The sequence below is a fragment of the Epinephelus fuscoguttatus genome, linkage group LG19, assembly GCF_011397635.1.
Source record: "Epinephelus fuscoguttatus linkage group LG19, E.fuscoguttatus.final_Chr_v1".
NCBI lineage: Eukaryota > Metazoa > Chordata > Actinopteri > Perciformes > Serranidae > Epinephelus > Epinephelus fuscoguttatus.
In genome coordinates, this window is record NC_064770.1 from 37,668,716 (window position 1) to 37,690,175 (window position 21,460).

At 42.0% G+C, this 21,460-nt stretch overlaps 1 protein-coding gene across 1 annotated transcript in view; it reads right to left on the reverse strand.

The window, feature by feature from the left end:
- The window catches only part of plppr2a (phospholipid phosphatase related 2a), a 199,326-nt gene that overhangs the window by 138,867 nt on the left and 38,999 nt on the right, over positions 1 to 21,460 (reverse strand). The window contains exon 3 of the mRNA XM_049560770.1: positions 1,936 to 2,124. Coding sequence (XP_049416727.1) covers positions 1,936 to 2,124 — 189 coding nt within the window. The remainder of the gene's footprint in view (positions 1 to 1,935; positions 2,125 to 21,460) is intronic.

A 21,460-nucleotide genomic window follows, 5' to 3' on the forward strand; every position in this document is an offset into this window, starting at 1 on the left:
TCTTCCGGTCTGATCGCCGGTTATGTGATTGGCGACTGCAGCATGTTGTCCCGTTGTGTTTCTCCAAAAGTTGATTCAGTTTCATAGTGATGAACGAGTACACCATTGTCTGTATCTGTATCTGTTCAATCAACTAAATTATCTGTATCCATACTGGTAGGGGGCATGCTCTGATACAGAAATGGGTGGGGTCTAACCAGGAAGTTAGTATTTTAAAACCTGAAATTGACATGAATTGATTAGACGTTGCTTTATTTATTATTTATTGGAAAGCTATTGACAGACCAGTCTCAGAATTGAGCTTCAGACTATTTTAAATCACAAAAATAAGAGAATTACTTTATTTATTTATGTTTATTAAAGTGGCTATTGGAGTAAGAACAAAATATGAATATAAACTTAAACGCGAGCGGCACGGTGGTGCAGTGGTTAGCACTGTCACCTCAAAGCAAGATGGTTTCTGGTCTGAACCCAGGGTGGGCAAGCCCTTCTGTGTGGAGTTTGCATGTTCTCCCTGTGTCAGCGTGGGTTTCCTCCAGGTGCTCCAGCTTCCTCCCACAGTCCAAAGACATGCAGGTTAATTGGTGACTCTAAATTGTCCGTAGGTGTGAATGTGAGTGTCAATGGTTGCCTGTCTCTGTTGCAACTTTTTGCTGCAGGCATCCCCTGCGTCCACGTCACCACAGCCTAGACCCTCTACCCACATTCAAACAATAGGAGGTCATATTGTCTTGCAGCAATGCCTGATTTGGTGTGAAAGCAGCCTGATGTTTGTGTTTCCAGACTGGCTGCAGTGCATGTGTTCATGGTGCCTAACTGCGGCTGTTCACAACTTTAACCACGTGTTTATAACTGCAAGTGTTAGTCCGTGCACCTGTCTCTGGTGCTCTCAGAGGTCATATGTGTGGTTTTAAGTCGCTGGTAAATTACCTGTTCTGGCGCTCAGGTATGAGGACGTGTTGGCTACGACCTTTCTCCTCACCATCAACTGCTGCACACAGATCTGTGTGTCTAAGTGTCAGAGCCTCTTGTCTGTGCAGGAGGTGCAGGCTGTGGTTTTGTCTGTGCGTGTAATCTGGTAATCAGGTTATTAGTCTGCTCTGCGTTGTGGCTGCAGGCTGGCTCTGCCTGTGGTGTCTTTTTGTGGTCTGTTGGGGATGTAAAGCTGTTGAGGTCTGTGTCTGTGCTCCCAGTCAGTGCCAGGTGTTATGCATTTCACGCTCACTGCCTTGCGTCTCACTTGGGGTTCGAGCGCTAACCTCACACACACACACACACACATGCGTCACACACACACAAAAATCCAGAGCAAGCCCCCTCCTCCAAATTGTCTTCCTTTGTGCTCATTGTCTCGTCTTCTCACCTATCATCTTGAGTATTTTTTTTTTTTTTTCAGTAAGCATCTGCTGCCTGCCATTATCACTCTGCCTCCACTCCAACTTCTGCACTGTTTCTTTCGGCTGCTTTCTCTACTGTTTCTCTTTTTCACTGTTCTTCTGTCTGCCTCTCTTTCTCTAATGACCTGCCTGACCATTCCCATTACATCTCTGTGTGGTCCGAGTTGATTCTTGTTTCTGTTTTCCCTCCACACACACACACACACACACACACACACACACACACCTGCCTGTCAAGGCTGGAGGGGGTAACCTCCATGCAGCTTGCCAATCTGCTCACTTTATCAGTGGTGCAGCACACACACCAGAGATGATTCATCACAAGACTGCAACAACGCACAAATCATACAAAGTAGAAAGCAAACAACACTCACACAGCACAAACAATTCAAACACCTCAACTCTGACAACTTTCTATTAAAGCTCCGTCCTTTTTCCCACACAAACACACCCACTGACACGCTTCTCTCATGCACCTCAAACACACCTCCCTCCATCTCTTGACCCTTGCTTCCACACTTATAAATACAACTCTTACCGTGAGGGTGGGGATGGCTGTGACGAGCGAGTAGATGAGCACGGGCGGGATCTTGCTGGTGTCGTCCGGACCGGGGTAGGGCTTAGAGAAGGTCTTGTCGTAGCAGAAGAAGCCCTGGATGTGCACGGGGAAGGTGTCCGTGTACTCGAAGTAGTAAGCCAGCAGCACCGTCCCAGCCATGATCACCAGCTGGAAATAGAACATTATCCCTCCGTTAGGAAGTGAGAAGACAAGAGGTGAAGCAGAGGAGGGAGAGGCGGAGGAGGAGCAGGAGGAGAGGAAGAGGGGAGAGTCAAGTCCCTGTTCCCCTCAGCCACGGGGAGATGCATAGGAAATACGGACCGAGAGAAAGGGACAGAGTTAGAGATAATACGACAAGAGAGAGAAAAGGAAATCTGCAGGAGGAGGCTTCTCTCTTCAAGAGATGAACAAAAAACTGAATAAAAGAGCTCCGCGGCGGCACAAGCAGCAAAAACAAAGAATTGCACAGGGAGCGAGGGAGAGAGATGGAGAGAGGAGAGAGATAGAGGGAGATGGGAGGGAGGGAGAGAAAGGGGGAGCAGCCTTTACGCTGCCAGCACTCATGAAATCTACTACAGTCGAGCTGTGGGTGTATTTGCAGATACTGTGTGTAATACATGAATGTGCGTGGTGACACCATGTGCACAGGAGAGTGTGTGTTTCTCACATGTGGTTCTCACCATCAGCTGACGTCTCTGCTGAAAAGTTTAATGCCTAAAATACTTCCACTGACTTCAACACCCGTGTGTTTGTGAGCAGTGAGTAGTTAACACTTAAGGAGGTGGTGTTAAATATGGAGTCTGGAGAGTCGTCCACTCTGCTCTACCTGCTCAGCACCAAATGTTAGGCGCACAAAATAAGCAACTAGCTGGTGAACATGGTGGAGCGTGAAGCTGTTAAGGAGCCAGATATTTTTCTCATGACTTGATGGAGACTCATGAATACTGGGCAAATGGACAGAAGCACAACTCTAGATGAATGCTAATGTTGCTCTGCATCTGCTGGATGTGTAAATACGCATCTGTTTGCTAACTTTGCTATATAAACTTTGAAAATGAAACTATGCCAGTGTTGTGTCCACAGCTCTGGGGCTTCATTTACAACCACTGTGTACGCACAGAAAAGGGCCTGAAATGTGTGTACGCCACTCTCTACACATTAAATGGGATTTATAAATTAAACCTAGACGAGGAAATGTGCGGTTATTAAAGAATTAAAGTAACTCTGACCCATGCGTACGCACATTTTGAAGACGGGAAATTGGCAGCACAGGTGGTGAGGTAGTGAACTGAAGCCAGATTGTGGAAATTAGATGTGAGTATGAGCCAGAACTTTATTCATAGCACCTATCACCAGCTACCATTTTAGTTTTTACATAGTTTTTATGTGTAAAATGGCTGCAGGGAACAAGAGTGAGCTGTCAGGAGCACAGAGTGACCTGGAGTCACTGCGGTACTCCTCATCCAGCACATCTTCATCATCTGCACATACGAATTGTGTAAATTAGCAAAGACATCAGGGTGCAATTCTCATTTTTTGACACCCATCCTTAGATCGGACCTTTTTTTTTTTTCTATTTCTGCCTTATCTTTAGTTTGTGACCTCACTGCCCACCAAACGAGAGGCCCTGTGCTTTCAAACCTCCAGCTCACCCACAAACACCTCGATTTCTGCGTCAGGAATATTTGTTTTTTTGGTTTTCCTTTCCGTCCTTCATTGCTATGATTTACCGTAAAGAACCACCGATCAGCCAGCTCATGTCTGTGCATCAGCATTAATGAGGTGCTTTGCATTCACCATTTAAGTTTGAGTGTGGGCGTGCAGACGGCGGGATATGAAGCTGGTCCATGTGCGGACAATTTCAGATTGATTTGAGATTTATTGCGCACAGGCAGGTTCACACATTGTTTTATAAATCAGTATATTTTTTGGCATATGTACATTTCCTTATTTGTACGTATGCAAACATTTAGCGTAGATTTTCCACAGAGTTTTATAAATGAGGTCCCTGATTTCCACCAACTCCTCGGGAAAATATTTGGTTCTTTAGCTTGTAAAAGCTCCCGTTTGTTCACTGCATAGCTGCCAACTTCATCTGCCTGCTGTCTGATGCTGTGCAGGTCATGTACAGTGAGTTTATCAGGGCTTTTCACTAAAGACAGCTGCCTGCTGCTTGAAATGAAGTTGATGACAGCGCAAAGACTAAAAGAGTGAAGTCGTGGGCTGTAAAAACCAAAACAATGAGCTGAAAGAGACCAAAACTCTGAGAAGAACAGAGATAAAATCCTCTGAGAGTTCATGAATACAGATTCAACCCAAATGCAAGAATAAATGTTGGCACTGTACATTTCTGCAAATCATGGATCTTCAAATTTGTTCATTATTATGTATTAGAAAAACATATCATATACATATCTTGGGAAAAAACAACCACATTTTCCGTGGCACTGTCCCAGCTGGAAACACAGCGATGTCCCTGTACTCTACTACTTTAAGGTTTGCGTTAGAACACAACACTCGACCCAATCACATTACTATGTAGCTAGTAACAGCTAGCTTGGGCGGTATCACGATATTACGATATACGAGGGTATTAAAAAAGTCTGACAGTATTTTCAATACCATCAAAAGCACAGACACTATTAACCTCTATTACACTATTAACACTAGTAACATCTGAGGATGTTGTTGAGCTCGTAGTGCACAGCAGGTGCCACCAGAGGTCAGTCTAGTGCAGGGGTAGGCAGCCTGTGGCTCTGGAGCCACATGTGGCTCTTCAGCCTCTCTCCAGTGGCTCCCTTTGGCTTTGACCAAAAAAAAAAAAAATCATATGAAAATTTAGTGTTTTTTTTTTTTTTTTTTACATTTAAATTTTTATTAATCAGTGCTGTCGGCCTGAAGTGATTCTGACATTCTCTAATTGTAAAAATGTGCCTCTACACCGATTAACAAAGTTTTAACATTTCTGCAACTAAAATACGGGTCGGTCGTCTTCAGCCCGGTGCCTTTTCCTCTACGTTGTGAAAAATCTTAATCAGTGCGACCAGAAATCACGATTTTGCTATCACAATAATTAACGCAAATTCAACAAAAGTCTGCAATATTTTTGGGGTCTTGCAATTTTTCAGAAGTCCCACATTTTTTTTCGCATTTTCCGGCCGACCGGAAGTCGTTGCACATGCAATGTCATTTGAAACGTCATCAGATGCATCATCAAATGTGCTAATGGCACTGCAGTCTGGAGAAATGCTCTGTATTGACATAAGAATTTGCGCTGTGTAAATGCATACAGTATGTGTTGAATATATTAAATGTTATGTTTACAGAAGATGTAGCTGACATGTTGTTGTACAGTCACACTGTCTGGTTTGAGAGTGACAATATTCACTCAGGATATTTAGCAACGTTACTGAAGTCCATGTTTTGAAACTAATTAAATAAAACTAAAGAAGAGAACTATAAAAACCTGTGCAGCTATTTTTGTAATATTCAGTATGATTATTATAGCAAGTGATTACATGACTTATTTTTTGGGAGGGAGTAATTTTTTAAAAAAGTAGAATTTTTTTCTCCTTTCGTGATTAGCCGCAATTTTTGTAATTTGCCGCAATTTCCCACAAAATATCCCATAAAAATGCCGCAATTTCCATCGCAATTTTGACAAAATTGGCTGCAAATTCAATGTTTTTTTGCCACAAGTTCCTGGAGGGACTGATTAATAGCTGTGGCTACAGAAGTCTTGAGACTCCCTAGCTTTGCTCTGGATTCCAAATCCAAAAAAGGAAACGTTTTGGAAAGAACAGAATTATACTGCACGTGAAGAGATTTGTTTGCTTTTACCGCCAACTCTGCCAAGTTAAAGTTCCTGATAATCATAAATAGCCCACTGCAGTGCCACCTGGTGGTTAAACATAATCATGAATAGATTTAATAGTCTGTGTCGCCTTCATTGTAATGCTCAATTTGCTTAGTGGCTCTGGAAAGGTTTTTTTAAAATTATTTTTAGGCAAAAATGGCTCTTTTGCTAGTGAAGGTTGCCGACCTCTGGTCTAGCGCAACAGTAAGCTACACTGACTGCAAGTTGTGTGTCACAGTACTGTTAACAGCAGAGAGACAGAACAGACTAGATTTTTTTAGGGGCTTTTTTACCTTTATTTGATGAGACAGACTTAAGCACTATTCGGACGGGATTAGTTTTACATGGGCATGTGGGGTAATGTCACGTTACCACAGGTTGTCAGTAATATTAATGGCCAGTTTGCACGGGATAAGACAGTAAAACTACCACAAGTGGGAGGGGTAAATCCATTCACGCACTGCCGTCCCCACCTGTCGTCATGTGCGTATGACGTTGCATTTAGTAGAGTTCGAGTAATATTCGAATTTATTTTTATTTTATTTTATTTTATTTATTTATTTTTTTACAAAAAAGCACAAAAAATAAGATGCTTACTGCTGACGCAATATGAACGTGACACTCAGATGAAAACACCCGTTCTGACCTCACTGAAGTGCCAGGTATGACCAACTTCTGCCTCGCTATCTGAGCAATGTTTGGATACTTCAGTGTGTAGTTTTCCACCACAGGTGGTAGTGGTGTCTCATTCTGGTAACGTTTCATCTCTTCTTCAGAAAGGGTAGGCAGGGAGGCAGCAGGTGCAACACTCTCCCTGTATGTCTCCCCGAACAGGTCACACATCGCGGACAGCGCAGTGGGTGGTGTTGGCGCAGCGGGCTCCTCTGTCGGGGCCTCTCCCTCCGTCGCTACGTCCCTCTCTGGCCCGGCTCGTGCGCGAGCCATATCCACCCGAACGGGATTTGCCGTGATATACAACATTATTGATAGTATTAATTAATTATTAATGATATTCGAATGATCAAATTTAGGTTTGAACTTATAAAAAAAATATATATATATTCAAATATATTTCAAACTTTGATTTTTTTGACACATATTTACTGCTGGTCTATTCGCACAGGATTAGTATTACCTGAGGTGATTTTCCAGGACCCTTTAACAGAAGGTAAAAGTCGTGGTAATCTTTACTGACATCGTGCGGTAATGATTACTGACATGGCACATTCGGACGGGACTAAAATCTCTGGTAACTATTACTTTACCCCACATCCCTATGTAAAACTAATCCCGTCTGAATAGGGCTTTAATATGAAAGGGGGAAAGAGAGTGGAGATGACATACAGCAAAGAACCGCAATACCGTCATATGCTGTGTAACCAGGTGAAGTTCTAGAAAGGTATGAAAACAAAAACAAGATACCGCACAAGCCTAAACAACACTGTGGTTAATGTGAGGATGGACCATTTATTTAGTCATTCCTTTTCTGTAACTGCTTATCCTGTTGAGGGTTGCTGCTGGCTGGAGCCTATCCCAGTTGACACTGGGTGAGAGGCAGGGTTCACCCTGGACAGGTCACCAGACTATCACAGGGCTGACACATAGAGACAGACGACCATTCACACTCACATTCACACCTACAGACAATTTAGAGTCACCAATTAACCTGCATGTCTTTGGACTGTGGGAGGAAGCTGGAGCACCCGCACAGAAAAATATTTTTTTTACTTTCAGATTCACTTTTTCTTCCAATGTTCTCCTGAATGAACGGATGAAATGGTGTGTGAGGACAAAGAGGAGAGGCCGAGTGTGAAAGTCTGAGGCCCTCTGGGATGTTCAGCTAAAGTCACATCACTCTGACCGAAAACGTGGCTCCATGTGGCACAAACACTCGCACATGGCATGCACTAAAACATACAGTACAAGCACTGTAAATATGTACAAGTGCAACCAAACACCCACCCACGTATCACATGTGCACACACACACACACACACACACACACACACACACACACACACACACACACACACGTTCTATTTATTTTTTATTTATAGACTGTTTTTTTTTACTTGCTGTGTTTCTTTATTTGTATCTAATCAGCCTTCATCTGCGCCTCCCTTGAGAGAGATGTGTTTCGCTATCTGTGGTTGTCATGGTGAGGAAGTGACTGAGGAATCAGGTATATAATATTCTGTACTTTTAGTGCTTCCACATCAAAACTTTGTTCGTAGACACCAGTCTTTTTGAAAGGCTGGTGTTCATATGACACGTTCTGACCCAACATTAAACACATATACCAGCAGGTATCGCTGTGTGTGTATTTTCTGCATGTGCATGTTGGAGGTGAGGGGTTGCATACACACCTGACGGCAGCTCTTTAGTGAGTTTGCTTTGGGCGAGAGGGGGTGTTTGATGTGTGTGACTCATGAAGCTTTCCCTTGTTTTCCCGTTTAATACCGAGGTGCTCCTCCCCTGCATTTATCCAGCGTATTGTGACTGGCTCTGACTCATGCTTGTGACTGTTACACTGAAGGAACACCAGTAATTCACAATGCTGCCGTAAAATCAGCAGAACACTTTGAGTGGAGTTCAGCTGTCTTCATGCCGCCTTAATTTTCTCTCAGAACCATGAAAAGGGCATTCAAGAACCCTGGAGATGTGATTTTGCCTCGAGCTCCTGCAAATCTGCAGGTCAGAGTTCATGTTGTTGAACTTTAACCTGTAAACTCACATGTCCAGCTGAGAGAAGCATTTCTTTTTTTGGTGAATCACCCTCTGTGATTCTGGATTTTTCTCACCGCCCCATTTTAGGTCACACTGTGCAGGAAACTACAAAAAGCAGCATGCACTCAAGCGTAACATAACAAAAGACTGAGTGTATTTATGCAGCTTTAATATGCTGGAAAATGGTGCTGAGCTACTTCCACAATACCAAACATGAGTCCATGTGCATACCTCTATCAGTGGTAATACACAGATTAGCCAGCTGTTGGCTGTGTTGTCTCACCCTGACAACCTCCTTACAGACCCCTGCCCTCCTTTTAGCACCTTTTTGAACCCACTTTGCCCTCATTTAAACCTGCTATTAACATGAGTCTTAGGTGACCCAATCACAAGTGGGCAGCTCTGAGCCTGTCTGTTCACATCTGGCATAAGAATGTGTCTCCACATGCGTCTAGAGTAACCACACGTGATCAGATCTAACTTTCCCGCTCTGTATGCAATAAACACATACATCATTTCCAAGCATTGCTGTTGCACTTCCCACACCTAGTCTGCACGAAATTAGAAAAAGAAGAAGCAGAAGAAGAAGTTTGCAAAGACATCGGAGTGCAGGTAGATTTAAAAGAATGATAAATACAGTTTGGGTCTATTCCTTGGTGTGTTCCAGGCAAACCAAATCGCCCAAGATGTTTGATGCACTCATGTTGAAAACGATGCTGTTGGTGCGCAATTGAGTACGTGTTTCAGCTTTATATGGCTTTGGGTATTCGGCAACAGCCACTATAAGCTGACTAGCTAGCTGCTATAAAGTGCTTTGTCTGATCGGGCTGTATGCGATCCAGACCACATCCGAATGTGGTCTGAGCGATAGGATCTCAATCTCAAGACACATTGAGGATGCATTGAGTGCACTGACACCTGTAGTTAGAGCTGTCCACTCAAGACGTATGGCAATACCAACTGTGAACAGAGCTCCAGAGACTCCTGCATTCTTCCCTTTCCTTTTTTATTATCTCTTGACCTCTCATCGACAAAGAGCTGCCATTAATAGCCTTCAGAGTAAAGAACCCCTGCCTCTCTGACCTATTTAAGGATGGAGATGGAAAGACAGTTTAATAGAAGAAAACTGCAGCTTGTCAAGATGAAAGCAAATTTGGAGCTGTCACAAGAAGACATGTGGAGAATGTGCCAAGACTGACGAGTGTCTTCTTCTATCCTCAACCTTCTAAAAAGATGTCATCATCTCCCTTCGAGCCTGCCTTCATATCAGAGCTTTGAAAATATACTTAATACCTGTCAGATTATCACCACAGTTCGCCACATTATGTACTGACATAAAACAGAAACAATTTCTTTCAGATATTCGGAATAAGCTTCAGTTCCTTCCACATGCTGCGGATCCGTGCAACAAGTCCTGCAGGAAATGAGATGATTGATTTCTGAGTCAGTATGAAAAGTGCTCGTCGGGGATAAGAGGAGGGCTCATCTGGTCTTCAGGACTGATTTATTACGATGAAAAGACAGCGGTCAGCAATCTAATGCATGTACTTACAACTGATTAGACTTTATTCTACTATATTTTCTCCTCTATGACGAGTTATTATTACTTTCTGAATAAGGTTTTTCATATTAGACATGCAGAAAATATGATGCTTTCCAAAGCCCCCACAATTTCACTATGTCAACTGCATTCTGGCAAGATAAATACACATTTTAGAGTGGTCTCCTTTGGTCTGAATCAGGGACTCATGTAGTACACTTGCAAGATAAATGTGACACTTTCTAATGTCACAATGGAGGGACAACTACGCAGGTTGATTTTAGCGCTGCTCATCGTGGACTATATTGCTGTCATTGTTCATTTTAGTCAAAGCATACAGTTTGAAAACGAGGCAAACGCGGCTCCAACTAGGAAACAATGTTTTGATGCATTGGATGTGCTGAATGTGCATATTAAGGCAGTACAGGAGGAGGTGCACATTAATAATCCTCCAGGACTGTAACATGCTCATGTTTAACCCAAACAATGTGTCATGTGACTGCAGTTGCTTCACATCCAGGTCGGAACACCTTCTCACCACAAACCAACTGCACCAGAGTTCCTTTGGAACCAGACTGAGACCACCTCTTCAAGAAGGTCTCAGTCTGGTTGTTTTGGTGTGTTCACACCTGAGTGTGATTGCTGTGTTCACACCTGCCCAAACGAACCGCACTGAGGGGGCAAACGAATCTGAGTTTGATTGAACCGAACCAAACAGGGCAGGTGTGAAAGCACACTAAGTGTGTCTAAATCTGAATGAACTCAGATTTGGTTTTAATCAGCTGGATATTTTAATTTTCAAAGTAAAGAGCTGCCATCTGCAAGGTTAGAAATCCACAGCTTCCTTAACAGAAACAGCAGTTGTCAAGTCATAGCTGTCATATTTTAGATTGTGAAGCCAAAGCTTAAGTGTCAAAAACTGCAGTTCCTCTAATGGCCACTAGAACCTGGCTCCAAGAGTGAGTCCATCCCCACAGACCCCCATGTTAAAATGTGCAACTTTACAGCAGAAATAAACATGTTCACAGCCCGGTACAAAAAGCCATTTTGGTCCCTACAGCTAATTTCAACATGCATGACAACTGCACAGGAGTGAATCTTTATATGACTCACAAGCCTTAAAGTTACACTTAATTAAGCGCTTAGCCACTCTGAGTAACAGGTGGGTGCCATCTGTTGACAAGTTGCTACCACAGCGTCAATGTTGCTTAGGTAACGTGACCATGGCGTGACTCCAGCTGTATCGGCGTAGCCCTAGCTGTGTCTATTTCAGTGTGTTTTCAGTTCATGAAAGTTTATTTTAATTTTGTCATCTAAAAAGTCTTGTTCAGTGTTTGGTTGCACTAAAGAACATTACCACTGAGTCTTAACTGGCTCCTTTAGTTCAGTATGAACACGCAGGAGAAATGATGAGAAAAACATATGAGAGGCAGAGCTTGTTTCATGTGACACAACAGAGAAAGTCTTAAAACCTCACATCTGACAACCCGAGTCAAAGAATGTTTCCTCACTTTCATTATCTCTCTCTGAAAGGGCGCAGTATTCAGCGGGTACTCGCCCTTTGTGCACCATCACATTCCCAACGGCACCACAGGATGAGATCCTGCCCTTTCTCAGATGACAGTCCAGTTTTACCTGATATCTACATGTATGACGATAGAAATGTCACCGTGTGTTTCCCTCTCAACTGCTCCATGTTCCTCAGTTCAAAGCCTCCGCCTCTCCTCCTTCTGTTCCTCCATTATTATTTTACCCTCTTTTGGTCTCAGTTGTTTCTTTATTCCCCACCCGCCCCGCTCCTCTTCCTCCACCTCTCTCCCTGCCCTCCAACATACAAAAATGTTTTAACTTTTGCTGAATATTTCATATCTGTGTCTCTGAATTTCAACGCAGTATTCAGCTACTGCCTTGTGCACCATCACATTCCTAACGGCACCACAGGATGAGATCCTGCCCTTTCTCAGATGACAGTCCAGTTTTACCTGATATCTACATGTATGGATAGAAATGTCACCGTGTGTTTCCCTCTCAACTGCTCCATGTTCCTCAGTTCAAAGCCATACTTTATATGCCTCTCCTCCTCTGTTCCAGTACAGCAGAGAGGCTATAATACTTATTTTAGCCACTTATGATTCTGTTTTAAATCTACATATTCATACTGTACACGTGATATTTATTATAAACACAGAAAATGTGTTGGAGTTGATTTTGACAATGAAAAGACATTAGAAACAAGCTTTGGACATGCGCAGTGGTTGACAGGTTTTCATGAGATGACTACTGAACTGTTATTTAACACTACATTTCAGACAACTCCAAACTCGACAATCTGACCTCCTATGCGAAAAAGTAAAATGGAAGACCACTAAAAGTTGGAATTCCTACTTGTAAACTTGGGAAAATCTATCTACCCCGACTTCATGAAGAAGCAGTTGTCTGATGTTAAACAACACAGGCTGTTTTCATGCACTGGTGCATTTTTAGCCACTTATGATTCTGTTTTAAATCTACATATTCATACTGTACACGTGATATTTATTATAAACACAGAAAATGTGTTGGAGTTGATTTTGACAATGAAAAGACATTAGAAACAAGCTTTGGACATGCGCAGTGGTTGACAGGTTTTCATGAGATGACTACTGAACTGTTATTTAATGCTACATTTCAGACAACTCCAAACTCGACAATCTGACCTCCTATGCGAAAAAAGTAAAATGGAAGACCACTAAAAGTCGGAATTCCTACTTGTAAACTTGCGAAAATCTATCTACCCCGACTTCATGAAGAAGCAGTTGTCTGATGTTAAACAACACAGGCTGTTTTCATGCACTGTTAGTATGTTAAGTAATACACCAGAATTCGTACATAACCCACATAATCATGAGCCAGTGATTCATATATAACCCATGTAATTACAAAAGCTACGATCACGTGACCAAGCACTGACGAGAGTAAAGAAGGAAGTAGTATGAAGAATGAAATGAGGCCGTGGATGGCTAAAACAAACATCTTTCCCTGAGGAGGCCGATGTTTGTGTTCCGTGTGAAACCAAGTGAGCTTTGAGTTATTTTAACGTTGTCACATTATGCTAAGTGGACAACTTAACATTAAGTACGGAACTTAAATTTCCTGAAAAGAAAACCTATGTAACTTTACTTTAGGTATGTAACGTAACAACACCCAACCATGTTTCTTTTCCTAAACATAAATCTACGAACTTTACTTTCCTAAGTCTAACCTACATAACTCTAATTTCCTGAACATAATCTTCGTAACTTTACTTTAGGTACGTAACGCGATGACACGCAACCATGTTTCTTTTCCTAAACATAAATCTACGAACTTTACTTTCCTAAGTCTAACCTACGTAACTCTAATTTCCTGAACGTAATCTTCGTAACTTTAGATTAGGTACGTAACGTGATGATGCTCAACCGTGTTCCTTTTTCTAAACAAATCTACGAACTTTACTTTCCTAAGTCTAACCTACGTAACTCTAATTTCCTGAACATAATCTTCGTAACTTTAGATTAGGTACGTAACGTGATGACACTCAACCATGTTCCTTTTTCTAAACATAAATCTACGAACTTTACTTTCCTAAGTCTAACCTATGTAACTCTAATTTCCTGAACATAATCTTCGTAACTTTAGATTAGGTAGGTAACGTGATGACACTCAACCATGTTCCTTTTTCTAAACATAAATCTATGAACTTTACTTTCCTAAGTCTAACCTACGTAACTCTAATTTGCTGAACGTAATCTTTGTAACTTTAGATTAGGTACGTAACGTGATGACACTCAACCATGTTCCTTTTTCTAAACATAAATCTACGAACTTTACTTTCCTAAGTCTAACCTACGTAACTCTAATTTGCTGAACGTAATCTTTGTAACTTTAGATTAGGTACGTAACATGATGACGCTCAACAATGTTCCTTTTTCTAAACATAAATCTACGAACTTTACTTTCCTAAGTCTAACCTACGTAACTCTAATACCCTAAACATAACCTACGTAACTTTACGCTAAGTCATAACTTTACATTAAGTACATAATGTGATGATGCCCAACCAAGTTTGTTATCCCTAAACCTAACCTATGTAACTCTAATTTCCTGAACATAATGTTGGTAACTTCAGGTTACGTATGTAACGTGACAACACCCTTGTTTCTTTTCCTAACCCTAACCTACATAACTTTACTTTCTTAAGCCTAACTTACATAACTTTACTACCTATGTAACAATGCCAAATGCCAAACTATGTTTACTTTCCTAAAGGGGTTAGCTTTACATTAAGTACGTAATATAATGACGCCCAATCATGTTTGTTTTCGTGATCATATAACTTGTTCTGCATGTAAACTGATGTCAAAACACACTGCAAATGGTATTATGCAGCTGGCTACAATAAACAATCTCTAAAAGTTATCTTATCTAAAAAATTAAAAATGCCTCAGTTTTGTTTTTATGTGCAAGGAGGCTGATTAGCGTTCTGTTGTTCGTACACTTACTAAACAAACATTAGTTTGCCAGGGTTAGCCATGTTTTTGGGTTAGTTGTTGTGCACCTGGAACACCTGGAGGTCAACTCCGAACTCTGACTTTTTGACTGTAAGGCAGCTTAAGTCTGACTAAAATGTAGTACAGCAGTACAGCAGTCTGAAGCCCAAATGCTACCTTCTGCTGTGTGTCTCCAAGTGTCCAAGCACCAAACAATTTCTTTTCATGTCATCACTGCAACTATTATTGTTTTCAGAGGGCACCATTAACACAGCACAGCGCTCCTGTCTTCATTAGCAGTTTCATTTTGATGAGCCACAAAGGTGAGCCCTCCTGCGGGTAACATGGAGGCCAAGTAACCACAGCAGGGCTGTCAAGCTCAAGAATGTATGATGAGCACTGGACACTGCGTTATAAGATGGCTCCCAAATAATTCTTATGAAAGCTGCTTATCAATATCACATATGGTGAAAAGGCTCCAGGCTCAAAGTAAGCACTTATACAATATTGTGATAATGATGTTTACCCTGATATTTCTAATAATTATCTAAAAAGGAAAATTTGATACCTGCATATCTCACGTTCACTCGACCTGAATGTTGTCACCTGGTCATGTCTGCAAAGGACAGCGCAGACACACTAAATGTATTATAGAGTGAACCGTACACACCTACAGGCAAATGAAGGCATCAAAATGCTATTAAATGTTTTAGTTCCATGGCTTAGGTGACATACAAGAGACCGATTAAAAAAGAATGGTCAATGCAACCTGACTGTGACAATCCTCACTGTGACCTCGTCACATGTCCACGTTTGGTCATGGACTTTCCACGTCCACATATGGCGTCCAAGGTACCCTGGGTGTGTTGGTTGTTGACGTTCTGGGACGCCGTGTCAACTTCAGCCTGTTACATGCATTGTCTGTTTCCAAAATACACTTCTGTTTTCACAGGAAATGTACAGTTTGCATACAGTCTCTTTCAAAATATGCATCAATACGGTAAACATAAATATGCTGGTAGACTTAGTCTTACACCAGTGTTACTGCTAAAGTTGGTGTCTCTCAAAATTAAAGACTACAATACCCAGACACCACAGGTGAAAGGAAACCGGGACGGTCCACTACTACTAAAAGATTCAGTCCCAGAGTGTAGTATGGAGAGGGGGCAGCAGCTGCCTAACTAAACAAGTTCACTAAAGTTGAAAAGATAATCAGAGACTCAAACTTGCCAGATCAAAAGTTCGTAAGTGAAACACAAAGGATGCCTCTTACCAAGTGTCGTGAGACAGACAACGAGCCACAATCTAATTTTCATCTTAATGAGCCGTCCAACGTGCTCAGGGACCGTCTGCACACTTAAGAGATACAACAAAATATTCAATAACTTCACTTTCATCATGTCCCCAAAAACCACTTCAGACATTAATGGTCTCGATCAGGTTTTACTACAACACTTAGTTTGGGGGAAAAAAGGCTTTTGTATAATTTTAGTGAATATTTATTGGGAAAAATATTCAGTAACTTTGCTCTTATTAAGTGTAGTGTCCCCAAAATCACTTTACACATCAGTGGTCTCCAACACTTAATTTGGGAAAATGTGCTTTTGCATAATGTGGGAGAGTTTTCATTGGAAAATGTATTCTCTGTTATACAGTGTTGTGGCCCCAAATATTCAGTAACTTCACTCTTAGAAAACTGTTTTTTTTATGTGCCTAAAATTCAAAGACCAAGACTAAACTGTTCAGTTGGTGTCGATGAATTAAGTTGTAATTTTCTCCTCATTTAACATGATTCTGAAAGTTTGGTAAAGATTCAGAAATTCAGAAATTACAGACCGAATCACAATGTCACGTCACGGTGATTCGGTCTGTTCTGTGACACTTAGTCCATTTACAGAAATCATTTGCTGCACATGTAAAATGTTTCTAATTTCTTGCTTTAAAAAACTTAGAGCTTGTGTTCAGGGACACATGAAGCTGGAGGCAGGAGGAGGACAATATGAAGCGATGAAGGTTGAGGTAGGAGTACCAGCAATAAGTTCAACCTACGTTCAGCCCTGCCAGAGACCCATCTGCTTTTTCTTGCAAAAAGGACTCTGCCCTTCATCCTGACATCAATCAGTGCTTTCTGTTTTGTTGTTTACTGAAGAGAGTAAACATTTGGAAAGTGGATTCTCCATTTAGCCTCTCAGTAACTCCACTCACAACCACAATTACATAGAGGTTCAGCTCAGTTTGTGCTGGAGGTACACTGCCCTCTTCCTGTTTGGTGCTGTAAATAAATCACTCTGTCACAAAGTTTAAACCAGAGGCACAAACTCTGCAGAGCAGCCACCAGCTTTCTCAATGATAATCTTATTTGATCATACTTGAAATAAAGATAAAAAATGATTTATCATTCATGCTAAAATGTGACATTTTGCACTTATATCACATAGATCTCCGCAGAATATAAAACAAAGCTCTAACAAGGGTCACTCTGTCCGTCCATCTGTCCGTCTGTGTCGTTCGCTCTCTCTATCGCTTTCTCTGGAGGTCCAGTCGTGTCCCTCGGCGCTGTTAAAGCCATGTTCCCTGAAAGAGCAGTTTTGTGTTTTACGGACGGAGGATTTAGAGCAGAAGGACAGCGAGGCACAGGGGTCCACCGTCAGACACATGCTGTCCATTAAGAGGCCTGCCATCAACACACGCTACACTGCACCTGGCCAGCATGACGGGGGTCCTGGGGGAGGAGGACGAAGCCCCGAGGAGATGTAAAGAGGAGGGGATTGTTAAAGGATGGAGGAGGGAGGAAAGAGGAGATGAGAAAGACTGAAAAAGGGAGAAAATCAGAGACAGAGGACGGACAGAAAGAGGCGAGAGTGACGAGGCAATACAAAGAGAGAATAGGGGGAAGGAGACAGGGTGTAATTGTGTGGTGGAGGTAAAAGACGACAAAAGAGGGGTGAAAGGAACAGGTGCAAAGCTCTGGGTGGTGGCCCAAAAACTTCGCCACCTCCTCCTCTGCTCCATTTTCCTCGTGTCCTCTTTTCCTGACTTAATTCTACTCAGGCTTCTCTCCATAGCCACAGTGCTGACAGCATCACAGGTGACTGTGATTCACTCTGGTTCAATGTGAAAATAAAGTAAGACACCATTCCTGCTCAGTTAGCGAAGGCAAGCTTGTAGCTCTCTGTTGTTTGTGTGTAAGTGTGTGTGTGTTTTTGGCCGCTCCCTGCGTGCCTCTATGACTGACTGTAGAGTGGTTATGGGTAGTTGTGTAATGTTGAACCACCCTGATGATCTCTGGTGGTTTGAGCTGAGTGTAAGTACATTCAGCATTTCCTCTATTTTTGGAGCAGCTTTGACACAGCTTGATTTGATTCCACATTTTTTGCTGGTTTGTGCCACTTCAACTGAACTGAAACTGAAGTGAAGAAACGACACTGTGGTTTTTTAATTGGCTGTTGGAGGAGTGGTGAGGACCAGGGCACACTTCTTAAGTTTTGTTTTTTCCGGCAACTTAAAATCAAAGTTTATTTCCCTAATAATTTAGTGGGATTTCATATGTCGAAATTATAAGGGACAGAGGTAAAGTGTTTTTTACCTTCTGTGAATATAGTCCAACTAATCTTATTTCCATGTACAGTATGTTGCTTATTTTGTATAATTCTGTGTTAACGCCTTCGTTGGATAGGGGGCGCTGAACCACCTTTTTAAACAGAAATAACACCGCAACATTTAGAAATGCAATACCTGAACTATGCATGATGAAGGGACATTATTCACCCCCAAAATAAAGGTTCACAGAGTGTCGGTTTAGCTCTCACTATTTCAGCAGTCAGTGTTTTGGTAACTGGTAAATGAACGACACTTGTATAGCGCCTTTCTAGTCTTCCAACCACTCAGAGCACTTTTACACTACATGTCACATTCACCCATTCACACACACATTCACACACACTGGTGGCCAAGGCTATCATACATGGTGCCACTTCCTACTCAGTAACCATTCTCACACTCTCACACACCGATGGAACAGACATCAGGAGCAGTTTGGGGTTCAGTATCTTGCCCCAGGATACTTTGACACGAGGACTAGAGGAGCTGGGGATCGAACCACCTATCGTCTAAATAGTGGATGACCTGCTTTACCCACAGCCACCTCTAACTACCTCTGACCTTGGTCGCCGAAGGGGTCGTACATATGCTGTGTTTTTTGCGCCCTCAAATTGATTGTTTTGTTTTTGATTTATTGTTTCTGAAAGAAACTGAGTTCAACTTGTGGAACACAGCAGTGTGCACCGCATGTCATGTGACAAGGAACAACCAATCACAGCCGGCAAATATCTTTCCCTTCGTCCTTATATCAGTCTGTGATAAATATGGAAAAGTTGATCATGTTAGTGCAGAGCTGCCAGAGATTTATATCTGTCCCACAGACAATAGGCCTGCACAAAAACAGCTCCTGGAAGAAGATCAGCTCTGCACTCAGGATTTCAGGTAAACAGGCTATGATACAGTGCTTGTTGAGGTTGCTTACCAACCTCAGACACAACCTGCCACCATGCTCCTCAAAGCTGGCACAGAAAAGACAATAGTAGACAATAGTAGCACCCAGCGCCTGACCTCGCGAGCATGTGTACGGCCCCTAATAAAGTCTTAATCAGTTTTGGTTGCACTAAAAGACCTTCTAACGAGTTGGATATTCAGTTTTCCACAAGTACATCTTGTTGAAATGGTTTTTTTTGCCTGCCAAAATTAGCATTAGCACAGTTAAACATATCTGTAAATGTACTGTGCTAACTACGCTAGCAGCTAGTGTTAGGGTTATCTCCACCCTCCTCTCCAAATATGATCATATCTTGCTCCAAAAATCCAAGATGGCGACAACAGAAATGCCACAGACAAGCTTCAAAATGGGAGGTCACAAAGTAACGGGTCCATGTCATTGGTCCGACATCCCATTAGTCTGACTGTCTGTGGTGCTAAACAGCTCCCGGCGGATGTATTTCCACCTTGATGGTGCGCCGCAACCGGCTCAGGGTCAGCTGGGAAAGGCTTGAGGCGAAGCAGGCTCACGGCTTATGTGTTTGCCACTTTCTTTTTCATTTTAACCCACACCATGATCTTTTCCTGACCCTAACCAAGTGGTTTTTGTGCCTAAACCTAACCAGACCTTAACCACAGGGCATCATGATGATTTCGGAGCGGACTTCGGAACAATGGGTTTAATATGGTCGGAACAATGGGATGTACATATTTAGCGTACAGACATGAGAGTGGCATCAATCTTCTAATCTAACCCTCAGCAAATGAGCATATTTCTCAAAATGTCCTTTAATTAAATGTGTGTGCTGGCAGATCAAGAAACAGTCATATGAATTATACATATACATATTATACTACATGTCCTGTGTGTAGCGTGTATTTATTTGTGTTTACTGCAGCTTTTCTGCTTCATCTGTTGTGCAGTCAACACTACCACCATAAACATGACATGACTTACGCTCAAGAATAAAGTCCTTCAGTGTTAAAGCAGAGACACTCCACGCTCCGACAAACTGCACACTACTACAACATGATTAATTATTAACCAACCTGTGTGTCTCTGGTTTCCTCTGCTACATATTCCAGAAAAAAACATGTTTGATCTTAGTAGTACTGTGACCTCGCCATGTTGTATAGTGAGCTGGATTCTGTTTGCTCCACCAGGTTTGAAGCCAAAATCCTCCTACAAACCATCACTTTGCCAGAACCACCACCAACCCCACCCACACACACACACACAGCGTACTCCCACTCCCACTTCCTGTGTCTTCTCTACCTTCCATTACACAGAGGCAAAGCCCCGACACGGTTCTACAAACAGGAAACTTCTGTCGTTTTTTTTTGTGTGAACTGGAAACTGACAGGCGGTCAGTGCTAATTACAGCTTCGCAGCAGGAGCTGGAATAGCTCAGTGGTCTGTGCCGATCTCTAATCTGTCATTCTAAATACAAGAGAGGCTCCCTGCTGAGGCTTGGACTGAGCAGACTGGGAGACAGAAACAAAACAAGGACCCAGTTCGTGAAGCAGACACGCCGTATGTCTGTGTGAATTAGCCCCAAAATTGTGAGAAATTAATTTGACAACAATGCTCAGACTGTTTCCAGTCACAGAAGTGCTCCTGTTTCATTTTGGTAGTAGTCAGGACCAGTTTGTTACAGTAACAAGTAGTGTAACTAATTAGTAATAAAATTTCAGTGTGGCTGCACTAGTGTAGTCTACAAACCTCAAGTCTGAAACACCTTCTACGACTTACAGTAGTCTTCATTTAAAGACCCAAATGTGGTTCTTTTATCCCGTTGTTCATCACTGTATTTATTATGCAGGCAGAGGTATCTTTACCTAAAACATACAAGTGCAATCCCTCTGCAGCTGCATTAAAACCTTTGGTCAGATTAATGTTTCATTGCAGTGGAGTACAACTAAGAGTGTGTGTGTGAGTACAAGCTAACGATCCAGCAGGTACTCATTCATTGATCTGTAGACACTATCTTATTATTGATTTGTCTGAAATAGATCAGCTCAGAGTGGCTCACTGGAAGTTTCAAAGGCTTTAGGTTCTGCCATAGTCTGATGATACCTGATGCCACCCTTTAAATTTCATTATATGTTGCTAAAATACTGGTATATTCTAATTGATGATTCAATTGATGATTAATTGATGATCTAATTGATGGAAATACAGAACCGGTTTCAGTTAAGAACCCCTAATTATCTAATCCATATGCATCATATGCCTCCGAGCTTATCGACTTTTATCGATGCCGCCATGTTTTTCTGCCATTTGTGATTGCAAAACAATGACGTCAAACTTATGCGTCCTCACTGCTGGAAACTTGCAACAAA